The sequence below is a fragment of the Danio rerio genome, chromosome 18 (genome assembly GCF_049306965.1).
Source record: "Danio rerio strain Tuebingen ecotype United States chromosome 18, GRCz12tu, whole genome shotgun sequence".
NCBI lineage: Eukaryota > Metazoa > Chordata > Actinopteri > Cypriniformes > Danionidae > Danio > Danio rerio.
In genome coordinates, this window is record NC_133193.1 from 50,365,700 (window position 1) to 50,380,106 (window position 14,407).

The window sequence follows — 14,407 nt, forward strand, 5'->3', positions numbered from 1 at the left end:
TTAAAACTCTGAATTCTGACTTTGTAACTGCCAATTCTGACTTAATAACTGTCAATTCTGACTTTATAACTCTGAATTCTGACTTTATAACTGCCAATTCTGACTTAATAACTGTCAATTCTGACTTTATAACTCTGAATTCTGACTTAATAACTGGCAATTCTGACTTTACAACTGAATTTTGACTTGATAACTGGCAATTCTGACTATAACTCTGAATTCTGACTTAATAACTGACAATTCTGACTTTATAACTCTGAATTCTGACTTTAAAACTCTGAATTCTGACTTAATAACTGGCAATTCTGACTTTATAATTATTAATTCTGACTTAATAACTCTGAATTCTGACTTAATAACTCACAATTCTGACTTTATAACTCAGAATTCGGACTTAATAACTCCCAGGTACACACAAGTGAATGCTACTGACTCATTGGCTGTAAGCGATCGCCGATGTTATTTTCAGTCAAAACTCATTTCACACAGCATGACTTGACTCACAGACAGCTCCAGATATTTAGCACGTCAAATATCTCACTGATATTAGCAACTCATCGGCGATTCTCTCAGATCGCGTCTTTGATAGTTCATACTGTGTGATTGTTACTCACGTGAACGAGCACCGATTTGCCTGTGATTTCAGGTATTTGATTTCTCAAAACTTGTTGGCGAGTCAAATTCGAGGCTAAAATCATGCAGTCTGAACTCTTCATTAATCGATTTGTGCTGGGACAACATGAAGGAATTGTGTGGACGCCAGCATTTTTGACAATGTAGTCCCAACACAAATGGATTACGTTAACCTAACAAATTGAACATGAAAGAATGAAGTTTTCCACAAAATGCCAGTAATTGTGTTGCTTAAGCTCGATTTACATAAGTAGCTTAAACAAGCATTTTTTTTGGAGTGTGTGTGCTGGGGTGGCGGAGGTCAATTTTGTTGGTTTCAGTTGGGGTCAATTGGGTAACTGATCTTGTTTTGTGTAGTTCAGAGTTAGGTCAAGTCAACCTGCGCTCGATCACTCTGTCTCACACACACACACACGCACACATACCCAGCAGCTCGGCCTCAGGAATGAATGGATTAATTGATGTCTGAATGAAACACAAGTGTGGGGAATTCCTCAAGTGGGCCTCGCAGCGCCTCGGGGGTCCCGTTTTATCTTCCTCAAAGACCACCTGAAGCTGTTTGTGCTGTTTTTGGCTTGTCCGCCTGGGCCACACAATCTGAACATGAAAGCAATGAAAAAACATGTCGCAATATCGAGCGTAATGATTTATATCATGAAGTTTTAATGGTTTTTTACGAGGCAGAGATGATTATAATCATCTTCATCATCATTATGAATAAATGTCAGAACCCAAACTCAGCTTAAATTACACTCATAATTCGAAGAAACAAGCCGAGATTGGAATGCAGCGTGTGTGTGTGTGTGTGTGTGTGTGTGTGTGTGTGTGTGTGTGTGTGTGTGTGTGTGTGTGTGTGTGTGTGTTTCTGAACAGTAATAATAAGCACAAACACAGAGCTGCTTTTTCTTACCACCAATTACTGTACAGAAACAGCCACAAATGACTGACATCTAAATTGGGGATGTTTTTTCTTTCTTTCAAAAAAGCCCTCATTTTCTACTCCATTTGTACTCATATGTTTTACTGAAATGCAATTTAGTGTGATATATGACAAATGTGACACTAAGAAAATAAATAAAGACATATTTCATATTTACTCTGTCAGTTTTACGAAGACAGTTTTGTTTTCTGTTTAAGTTTCAACAAAAGCACTAAATTACAGCACTATTACTTTCTGTTGTGGTTTATATATATATATATATATATATATATATATATATATATATATATATATATATATAATTTTTTAAACTAGGATGAGCAAAGCATCGTTAAACAGTTCTATTATAAATCCAACATAAAACATATTTATCATTAGAAAATATACCAACATAATCTCACAGCAATTCGTAACTTTTTGATTTAGTGGCTGATTCAATGAAATCGTATGGTCTAATTCATACAAATTAGTACAATTTGCTCATCCACCAGTGACAGTTGGGTTTAGGGGTGGGGTTAGGAGCCACGCCTCCTTTTTAAAATCGTACAACTGAACTGAATTAGCCACTAAACTGACAAAACGTAAAATACTTTTTCTTGTGAGATCAGGCTGAATATATATATATATATATATATATATATATATATATATATATATATATATATATATATATATTAGGGATGCACGCTATATCAGTGGCCATATCGTTATCAGCCGATAAATGCTATTTTTAAGATTATCGTTATCGATCCGATGTCTAAATTAGGCCGATATTCTTAAGCCGATAAATTAAGGAATTGTACAGACCTGTCTGCCTCGCGCACGTCATGGGCGGAACATGTTCAGAGTTGCCCAGTGCACACATAATGGATCTCTCCTCACACTGTTTATTCCTTCAAAGTCTGTCCTTTCTTCATGTGGTATTGCTGTGCGCTATATATATGTATATATATATATATATATATATATATATATATATATATATATATATATATATATATATAAATATATGTCTTCTCCAAAATCAACATTCCTTATTACAATGCACATTTAATAAAAAATAAATAGATTCTCAATAATAAAAATATTTATTTATTTATTCATTTATTTTTTGTTTTGTGTATAATAACCTAGAATGTTGATTTTTGTAGCAGATTTATTTTAATATGTAAGAAGTGTACTATAATAGTCCTGATATAATAAAATCGTATTTTTATAAACATAAAAATACAAATAAAAAATAACAAACACACACACAATGACATATATTAGATAAAATAAGCAACATAATAATAAGTAAAGGGCACTCACACCTTACAGCAAGAAGGTCGCTGGTTCCTGGCTAAGTGCGTTTCTGTGTGAAATTTGCATGTTTTCCCCGTGTTGCCGTGGGTTTCCTCCGAGTGCTTCGGATTTCCCCACAGTCTAAAGGCATGCGCTATAGGTGAATTGAATAAACGTAATTGGCCTTAGTGTATGAGTGTGAATGAGTATGTATGGATGTTTCCCAGTACTAGGTTGCAGCTGGAAGGGCATCCGCTGTGTAAAACATATCTGATAAGTTGGCGGTTCATTCCGCTGTGGTGACCCCTGATGAATAAAGGGACTAAGCTAAAGGAAAATGATTGAATAATTAGTACAAATTCCACATAATGTTAAAAGATGCTTTACTACGGTACTGCCACAGTACTCGTTTCATACTCAACACAGAAGAGAGTGCAGAAGAAACGAACACACAGACAAACAAAGTGGAAAGGCTTCTGCGAGCGAATGTTAATCTGCTCATTTCCAGCAGATCAAGACTCTTGCCGGACCCTCAGAGGGACTGACTGTAATCCTGAGAGACTCTTTCAAGGTACCGGCAGCACAAATCTGCACACTCGTTTGATATCAGGGTCTCTGTTTCCTTCATCTCCTCCATTACAGCCACCCGACATCAGCATTAGTCATGCTCTGATGCCTGATGGCACCTCTTATGCGCCTCAAAACCATGTCAGGAGCTCCTCTGCCGTCCAAATACAGCCAGATTAAGGCCTGGGAAGACTCCTCGGTTCAAGGTTTGGCAAAACCTTCAGATCTGTCATGCCAGCTTTGGGAAATTTTGCAGCGATTAGATATACATCTGCGCTCTGGATGGCCACCCAGCATCATTTATGCACAAGACAACAGGTGACTTCTGGATTTCACTCAATTATATCCAGTTCTGAAGTTTCCTGCCTTCTTGGAGGTCATTCTTGTTACTTGCTTGAGGGTTTTAAAGGTCATTGACGACTCTAGAAGTTTTCTTACACTGCCGACACCGCTATAACAGAAACCACAGAAGGAGATTTGGAGACTGAAGGAGACAGAAGGATCACAGATACCAAAACAGCTAATGTTTCTTGGATTTTGTTCTTCTGTTGTTTTATATAAATATGTAGTGTAATAAAAATATAATATAGTTTTTTAAAGTGTTATAAAGTGGTATAATAAAGTGTTTGCTGTTTATTTACGGTTCTGAATTGCATTATGGGATATTGATCTCTGCTCTGTCGACTTTTGATGTACAAAAATCACCTCTACAGTTTAACAAAGTGATTTTTTTTGACATTTTAGTAGTTTGAAAATGAATAAGAAATGATATATAGAGAAATAAGTTTTTTAAATAACAGAAAATGTACTGGCAGCACCAACCCAGACAATATAGCACTTTAAACAATTAAAATGTTCACAAAAGTCACCTTTTTTTTTACTTTTCAAGGTTAAATGGTGTTGGAAGAAAGATCAAGGTCCCATAATATAACTCAAAAGCATATATAAACAGGGTAAAATACAATAAAAGTAAAATAAATCATAGGAAAACCATTTTAAGTGCTACATATAAGGCTGCGTAATATTGGAAAAATGTTGCGATATTTTGTTTTTTCTGCGATACTCATTGTGGTATGAATATAATTTCACATGAGATGACCTAAATAACTTCATACATCTGCATAAAACATAAACAATTAGCAAGCTTAGATGAATGCAATAAAACAAAGATAAAATGTTTGTTTTTTTACTGTTTCGTATTTTTTTGGTTTTCTTTTGAGTCTACAAACATAAAATCAACATTAATTAAATACCATTGAATTGTCTTAATTGTATGAAGTTACATTGTACATTGTCACGGTTGCAGGTTTGTGCGCTCTTCCGGAGTGTCTGTTTGATCATGCGGGTTTGTTTTGTTTTTGTGGCCCACGTTGTATTTGTTTTGGTCACATGTTATGACGGCACTCAGTTGGATTGATCGAGAGAGGGGTAATGTCACGGTCAGTTCGTTTTGTCACAAATAAAGAATGTTCGGGTGAATCCAAGTGCGAGTGAACAAAATAAATGTATTCACACAGTCAAAACAAATGCAAGGAATAAGTGCGGTGCTAGGGCTAGGAGAAAACAGGGCAGGAATCAGGCAGGAAACAGGGTCCAGTAAAAACTCCTCAGGTCCCGAGCACAGACAGATAGCACACATAAGCACACGTAACGAACTGAGAAGGAAACACAGAACACGTCGCACATATATAGGCACGATAATGAGCCTCAGCTGGCGAACAATCAATCCAACTGAGTGCCGTCATAACACGTGACCAAAACAAATACAACGTGGGCCACAAAAACAAAACAAACCCACATGATCAAACAGACACTCCGGAAGAGCGCACAAACCTGCAACCGTGACATACATTGTATGTAAATAACTAAATACAATTTAATCTTTGTTAAATCTCTAAACTTAAAACTCAAATGTATTGGTTTAAATTCACTTGATATCTTGGTCACAGTTGCACAAAACACATCCAAATGAAAATCTTTCTCTCTATTAGGGTTCCAATTTGCGATGACTTTACAAGTCAAGTTCTGGAATGTGGTTCATGGTCATTGTAATCCCAACTCAACATTGCAGATCCTGTGATGTGACTATTGCATATTTGCACACTGCGATATCAATGCTAAAATTATATATTGTGCAGCCCTACTACATAGCACCAACATATTTACATTTTATTAGAAATAGCATCTTAACCACCCCAAAAACTCTAATAAATCATGACTGGTGCTATATAACACTTAGATTGGTTCCCGTGATTGTAATCTGCACCTCAATTACCACAAAAAACTGCAGAAACACTATTTGTGTGTGTGTGTGTGCATAGTAATAATGTCTTTTGGAGACCATCTGATTTTAACAGATGATTAACAGACGCTAGTTGACAGTTACAAAGTTAGTTATCGTTATGGGACCATCAAAATAAAGCATCCATTCATTTTCCTTCAGCTTAGTCCCTTATTTATCAGGGGTCTCCACAGCGGAATGAACCGGCAACTTTTAAAGCGTTTGTTTCACACAGCAGATGCCCTTCCAGCTGCAACCCAGTATTGGTAAACACCCATACACTCTCACATTCACACACACACTAGTACATTACAGCCAATTTAGCGCATGTCTTTGGACTGTGGGGGAAACCGGATCACCCAGAGGAAACCCACGCCAACACGGGGAGAACATGCAAACTCCACACAGAAATGCCAACTGACCCAGATGAGGCTCGAACTAGCAACCTTCTTGCTGTGAGGCGACATTGGTAACCACTGAGCCACCAAAATAAAGCATTATCACATCATTTTGTTCTTATTGAACAGACTTGACAATGAACATGTTGCCTTAAATGTTCCCTCCATAGGCAGCATGGGACTGGAATAATAATCTTCCATTGGTGTTTGATTGATGTACTTTGATTAACTTCTCTTATTTTGTGTGTGTGTGCAGATTGGATCTGGCTCAGTCACTGGGACTCACACAGCTCCAGGTGAAGACGTGGTACCAGAACCGACGCATGAAATGGAAGAAAATGGTGAGTCCAACAAGCTCACAGGATCATCGGCCTCCAAAGCCTATAGTCCATTAGAAAACTGTCAATAAAACATCCGCGTTCAAAATCCACCACGAATGGAAACTCTGAGACATATCATTAAAAATCCATTAGACAGTTTTGAGCGGCCCTCCTCGGCACTCAATACAATCAGTGTGTGTAACGGCTACGACCTCGGCCGCCATCTGTGTGTGTGTGTGTGTGTGACATGAGTGATGATTTAAAGGACAGTACAGGTCTACGTCAGTGTGATCAACCTCTCAAGCAGGAACAAAAGATTACCTCGGAGATAAATGAGCATGAACAAACAGCCCACACAGCTATAAGTCTTCCTTAATCACTGTAATAACCATCCTCACCTTTGACTAGGCCCACATTTTTCACAGAGTAGCCAAAAACGGAACGGTAAAAACTATTACTGAAGTGATTAACTGGAGAAATGGCAAAAATAACAGCATTAATAATTGCTTGAGTAAAGTATCCAATGAGAAGACTAGTCAAGTAATAAGTTAGTAGTGACCTTTGATTTATTTTTGATCATTGTATATTCATTGAGAGCTGCCGATATCTCATTGATTCTCTATATGGAGATTATACAATATACACTCACCGGCCACTTTATTAGGTACACCTGTTCAACCGCTCGTTAATGCAAATATTAAATCAGCCAATCACATGGCAGTAACGTAACGCGTTTAGGTGTGTAGACATGGTCAAGACGATCTGCTGCAGTTCAAACCGAACATCAGAATGGGAACGAAGGGTGATTTGAGTGACTTTGACTGTGGCATGGTTAATGGTGCCAGATGGGCTGGTCTGAGTTTTTCAGAAACTGGAAAAACGTTGCCTGGTCTTGATTTCTGCTGCGACTTTCGGATGGTAGGGTCAGAATTTGCCGTCATCTATGCCATGAAGGATTAAGGCAGTTTTGAAAGCAAAAGTGGGTCCAACCTGGTACGAGTACCTAATAAAGTGGCCGGTGAGTGTAAAACCAAGGTTAAAAAATAAAGCAGGACATCCAGGATGAACTCATGAGAAAACACAACTATATAATGCATAGTCCCTTATTTATCTAGGGTTGCCACAGCAGAATGAACCACCAAATATTCCAGCATTTATTTTAAACAGCGGATGCCGTTTCAGCCGCAACCCAGAACAGAGAAACGCTCTCACATTTACACACATACACTACAGCCAATTTAGTTCATTCAATTCACCTATAGAACATGTGTTTGGACTGGGGGAAACCCGAGCACCTGGAGGAAACTCACGCCAATGCGGGGAGAACATGCAAACTCCACACAGAAATGCCAACTGGCCCAACCGGGACTCGAACCAGCAACCTTCTTGAGACGACAGTGCTAACCAGTGAGCCACCATGCCACCTCTAGCTGTGCCATTATTTTCAGAAAAATGTAGTAGTAGTTCCAGGCAGGCATATTTTGACTGCATTACAGTTTCATATCACCACGCTGAATGATTTCAGTTATTTCACAGCTACAACAGACGATAATTACATTTGAAAAACAAAATGCTTTAGATAAGATGCGTTCGAAACACACAAGAGCACTTTGAAGACAAAAACTTGACTTGAAATGTATTATCTGAACAGTGGTTTGACTATGGTTTAGGCAGAATAACTGATTCTGGTCCGCTGAAATATTTGAAAATAATGCATTTTGAGGTGGTGAAATGTGTGGATGAAAATGTCTGAGCAGCTTCTATCTGACAAAAATAGCATGTCTAGTAAAGTATATGGTATAAAGTATATATATATATATATATATATATATATATATATATATATATATATATATATATATTAGTATATATACTGTATACTTTACTAGAGACGCTAGTTTTGTCAGATAAAAACTGCTCAGACATTGTGTGTGTGTGTGTGTGTGTATATATATATATATATATATATACATACACACACACACACACACACACACGCACACACACACACACAAAATTTAGTGAGTATATTTGAGAAAGCAAATTAAAAAAAGGGTAAAATGTTTGCTTTTTATGAGACCTGGACTAAAATACACTGTAAAAAAAATGCAGGCTTCCACACAATTTCTTCATGTTGTCCCAACAAAAATAGATTAAGTTAACTTAATCATTTTTACAAATTTAAGTCAATTGAACATAAAATAATAACTGTGCTGGTTCAGCTCAAAATAAATAAGTAGGTTGAACAAGCAGCTAAAGTCATGTTTTGTGTGTATTTAGGCCCCAGGATTTCACAAATTTTTGCAAAATCTTGGTAGATCACATTAAACCCTGGTAAATTTTAATGGTTATAATTGCAATTATATAATTATTTTATTATATATAAAATATATTATTATCATCATCATATACTATTAATATTTTATTCTGTATTTATATTTAATTATTATACTTATTTGACTACTTACTGCTTTTATTATTGTATTTTCAGCCGTTATTTATGTTATGATACAGTGATTTCTACTGGTTGTATTCTCTGTTCTTTGTTCTTTTGTTTTGTTCTATTAAAGTTTAAAAAAAAAACTTATGTAAGGTAATAAATGCAATTTGCGCAAAAAAGATTCTAGGACAACTTGCTGCAGAGGTTATTGAGTTGACTCAACTTAAATTGAGTCAAGTCCAGTACTTTGGTTAAAAAGTTAAGTCAACTCAAAGCTGTGCAGCAAGTTGGCCTACAATTTTAAGCTTAATGAACTTTTTTTTAACATAGTGTGTGTGTGTTTTTAGGTGCTAAAAGGAGGGCACGAAGCTCCAACCAAACCTAAAGGCCGACCCAAGAAGAACTCAATCCCAACCACTGAGGAGATCGAGGCCCAGGAGCGAATGGAGGCCAAACTGGCAGAGGAGGAGAGGCTACATGCAGAAGTGGAGGACGAAGTTTTCCAGTCTCAACCTCAGGATCTCAGTACATCCGCCACATCCGCCGTCGAGTATGTCTGTCCAGAAAGCCCAGAGCGAGAGCAGGCACCGGCATCACCGTCAGAAGCAATGACCACCAGCTAAACGCCAGCAAACGCCAACACTGAAAAGACTTTGGAAAGACTTTTGAACGGCTTCCCGGGCTGATTTTGAGTTGTCAGTGGCTCCAGAAAGTAGAGCGATACTTTAGACACATAAAATGTGCGAATGTCATTGTCAAAACAACAAAACGTCAAACCTAGTGGCTTGTAAAACAAGAAAGGATTGAATAAGCACACTTCTTAAGAAAACATTTCACAGAATAAGCTTTTTTTCAGAAGCATTTTACAATAAGGTCTCATCGGTTAACATGAACTGACACTAAATACTCACACAGCATTTACTAATACGTTGTTAAAATCCAAATTAGAGTCAAGACACTACTGAAGATTTTAATATCATTTTTTAATCGTTTTTTTTATGTATAAATAAATAGACATTAAATATATATTAAAAATGCTCACTTTGTCTGCAATTATGATTTATAGTTATGTCTGAGTAAAACAATTCTATGGTGTTTTTGTCATTTTTATATATTGTTTTAATATGATTATGTAGTTTTTCAAAATGTGTAGCTTTGTTTAGATTATACATACACACAGTTGAAGTCAAAATTTTTCGTCCTGTGTTTTTTATTTTATTTTATTTTTTTCAAACATTTCCCAAACTATAATGAATTTTCCACAGTATTTCCTATATTATTTTTTCTTCTGAAGAAAGTAATATTGGTTTTATTTTGGCTAAAATAAGAATAGTTAAAAAAAAATGTAACCATTTTAAGGTCAATATTATAAGCCCCCTTAAGCAATATTTGTTTTCGTTTGTCTGCAAAACAAACCACTATGATGCTGTGTTCACACCAGACGCGGCATGCACGAATACATCGCGACATTTGCACGTAAATAGACGCATGATAGTTTTTAGTCGCACATCAAATTCACTTCATTCGCGCATCAAATTCACTTCACAATAGATGCAGATTTGCGTCATGGGCAGGGTGTCTGTCTCTAGCTTTGTTGCTAAATGGCTAACATGGATTTCATTGAGATAGTAGCTGTGCTTTAAGTGATTTAGGAAGGCTGAAAAGCAGCATAGATTTGTTCGGCGCCGTGTCTGAGTCCACTAGATCTTTTCAGAGGTGCACTTACCTCATGAACTCCTCCAGAAAATATACCGGGATGATGGAGGCTTTCAGCAGTGCTTTAGACTGAGTCAAGCCCAGTTTGATGAGCTGTTGTCTGGTGTCGGCAGGAGGATTTCTCCTTGAGACAACAACAACAGGCACTACGCCATTATCACGCCCAACATAGAGCAAGCTCCTGACTGGTTAACGATAGGCGATTTGGGGAAAATATCTAAATGCATTTTTTTTTGACAGATATTGCGATTTCGATTTAAATTGCGTATTTTATAGTCAAGCTTCAGCTCAATATTCTGTATTGTAGCTTCTTACTGCTAAAATGCAGCGAGTGTTTCAGGAGCTAAACAGATATGAACTTATATTAGCAACAACTCTGAAATTTTACTTTGCTGTTGCATGTAACTAGATTGAGTGTCACTGACAATATCTTAATTGACTTTTTAACAAGACGCTCCTCATATGATGCCTGTGGTGCTTTTTAGGTGCTGGTTGTTGTATTTGCTTGTGGCAACAATTTTGCGACAGCTCTTCCAAATGACCTGGTTTTGTTTGGTGTCTGTGACACCAAGATATTCCCTTATGACCGACATGCTGTTTTTCTTTGATATTGATTAGTCTGTTAATGCTTCTAAAGCGGCAGATGCCCTAATTTTTCTTGTTTGCACTTTCCAGTTTGTTTGTTTTATTGTGGGCGTTCCGTATAGTTCGGTTGCGCAATTCTGATTGGGCAGAACGAAAGTGTGCTCACTAAGTTGGTTAGTAAGACTGTCACACACAGACGGCAGTCACACATTTGCTCTGAGTGGGGGAAGTTAAATAATATATATTACACATCACGGCCATTTGCGATTAGCTAATTGCAACGTTGTAAATCGTGATGGCAATTTGATTCCGATTAATCGCACAGCCCTAGTTAACACAGTACGAATGTCTGCTGAAGATCAGATTTTCCAACTCCAGTGATTCTCAAGTCATACGAACAAAATGCTCAACTAGCGCCACTTCACATACATTGCGTCATTCTCGCCACCTCGTTTATGCGAAACGCTCTGCAGGATGTCTATTCGTGTCTAGTGGGAACACACCATTATACAATGACTTGCCCCATTACCCTATCTTCCCTAGTAAACCTAGTTAAGCCTTTAAATGTCACTTTAAGCAGAATACTAGTATATTGAAAAATATCTGGTCAAATATTATGTGCTGTCATCAATAAATCAGTTATTAGAAATTAGTTATTAAAACTATTATGTTTAGAAATGTGTTGAAAAAAATCTTCTCTCCGTTAAACAAAAATGCAGGAAAAAAATATACAAGAGGGCTAATAATTCTGACTTTAGCTGTATTTATCCCTTTGAAAAACACATTTAAAAAGTTTCATTTAGATTTTTTTAAAAACCAAAAGTTACAAAAATATAAATAATTACAATTATATTAGGTTTTTTATGTTCAGTTTGATTAATTAACTCTGCTGTAATCTTAAGGTGCACTGAAATGGTCATTTAGATAATTGATTTATTTTCACATTTGAGAGCTTATTGTAAAATGTTCCCAAACCAACAATATAATCTGAGGAGAACTCACTTCACAAATCCAAAAGTCAAGATTGAGTCAGTTTGTTTGCAGTTTTTGTTGTCTAATGCAATGACGTGCAGGCATTTTAAAACGTGTCCAAATACTTTCCACTGTATGGCGAATCAATGCAGTGCCTAACATTGCTTTAAATGTTCCTATCATACCGCTGCCTGTATTTTATAAAACATTTTATAATATGCTGCCAGACGTGCCAACGTAGAAATCTGAATCTCATCGGTACAGTGTATGAACAAACAGTTAGTGTTTATTATATATATTTTTTTCAGCAACGTTCCTTTCTTTCCCTGTAAATATTAGCTGTTTAATTGCGCCTGTAGTTTACGGTGCACCTGTGTACTGTAGCTTGGGATTCTGTGCCAAAACACATATATCTGAGAAGCTGAAGTGCCCTTTGAGGTACTTTTTTTTTTACACATCCACGAAGCTGCTGCCATTAAAACTTAATAGAACGGGTTAGTATGAATACCAGTGTAAACATGTACAGAGTTGTGGATTTCACATGAGACTCTTTTTAAAGCAGGATTGTCCAGTTTGGGCAAAGATTAGCTTTATCCATTCAACATCCACAGCGGATAAAGAATCTGTCAGAAAGCGAACATAAATTTTGAGAAAACATTTAAGGTTTTATTGATTTAAGCAAAGCTTTTTTAAAGTGCCCACTTTCTGCCAAACGTCAAGGTTTTTCTGTGTTGTTTGCAGAGAAAATGACTTTCTTTTGTTCGTTTTATGCTTCGTATTCATCGTATTTCAACCGAATCCTTCCTTCAAATCACTTTTGTGTGTGCGTGTGTGTGTGTGTGTGTAACCTTTGCGCGGTCATTTACTACTATTCGTTAAGGCTGAGACATGATATATGAACTCCCAGATGGAGCATGGTGTGTGCTTCTTCCCATTTCATTCCTTTTGAATGAAAAACTAAACTAAAGTGAACCCCTTTCCCCCACTGTGGTGTGGCGCTGTATGACACCACTAAGTGCAGGCTGGTTTTATTACTGTACGAAAAACCACTTAATCTGTCAGGGACGCAAAGCAATTAATAAATCAAACTCGCGCTAGTAAAACCTGCAGCAAAAAAAAAACGAAAATCCGCAGGACATGTCGAAGCCCGCGGGAGCTCTGCACATGCCTACAGCTGACTGACGGCCCACAAATACATCATCACATGCATGACAGAAGCTCCGCTTTTGCCTTTTTTTTGCAGATTTTATTTGTATATTTGTTGTTTTTTGTGTGTTTGGCTTATAATAACTATTGAAAATATATTCCTTCTTTGATATAAAACACTATTTTTCTGGTGTACATACTGAATTTTATGGGGTGAGTAGTTATTTTGTATTCTTTAGTTTTATTGAGGATATAAACAGACATACCCAAGCGTTCTGTATATTTTTCACCCAAACGTTCTGTGATTTTTATTGTAAGTGCGTGTGTTTGCATATTTAATAACCTTTAATAAAGATGCTATTCATTTTGGAGGTTCGATGTGGTGTTTTTTGCTTCTTAAAATAAACTAAGCTGTTAACGTAATGGTCACACTTTATTTTGATGGTCGGTTAGTTGAATTTAAGTTTCATTGCATCTACAGTTGAAGTCAGAATTATTAGCCCCCCTTTGATTTTATTTTTATTCTTTTAATATTTCCCAAATTATGTTTAACAGAGCAAGAAATTTTCACAGTATGTCTGATAGTATTTTTTCTTCTGGAGAAAGTCTTATTTGTTTTATCTCGGCTAGAATAAAAGCAGTTTAAAAATTTTTAAAAACCATTTTAGGGTCAAAATTATTAGCCTCTTTAAGCTATAATTATTTTCAGTATACAGAACAAACCATTGTTATACATTAACTTGCCTAATTACCCTAACCTGCCTAGTTAACCTAATTAACCTAGTTAAGCCTTTAAATGTCACTTTAAGCTGTATAGAAGTGTCTTGAAAAATATCTAGAGAAATAATATTTACTGTCATCATGGCAAAGATCAAATAAATCATTTATTAGTAATGAGTTATTAAAATTATTATGTTTAAAAATGTGTTGAAAAAATCATCTCTACCTTAAACAGAAATTAGGGGGGAAGTAAACAAGAGGCTAATAATTCAGGAGGGCTAATAATTCTGATTTCAACTGTATATGTCAACTAATTATCATTAGATAATACAGGTAAGTAGACTGTTGGGTTGGGGTTAAGGTTGGGGTTAGGGTTGGGGTTAAGGTTAGTGTAAGTTGACATGT

The 14,407-nt window shown here is 36.4% G+C and overlaps 1 protein-coding gene across 1 annotated transcript in view; it reads left to right on the forward strand.

Annotated features, from left to right (window-relative positions):
- The window catches only part of barx2 (BARX homeobox 2), a 33,367-nt gene extending 20,104 nt beyond the window's left edge, over positions 1 to 13,263 (forward strand). The window contains exons 3-4 of the mRNA XM_001342008.9: positions 6,360 to 6,444; positions 9,211 to 13,263. Coding sequence (XP_001342044.1) covers positions 6,360 to 6,444; positions 9,211 to 9,486 — 361 coding nt within the window. The 3' untranslated portion in view covers positions 9,487 to 13,263. The remainder of the gene's footprint in view (positions 1 to 6,359; positions 6,445 to 9,210) is intronic.
- Positions 13,264 to 14,407: the final 1,144 nt, after the last annotated feature.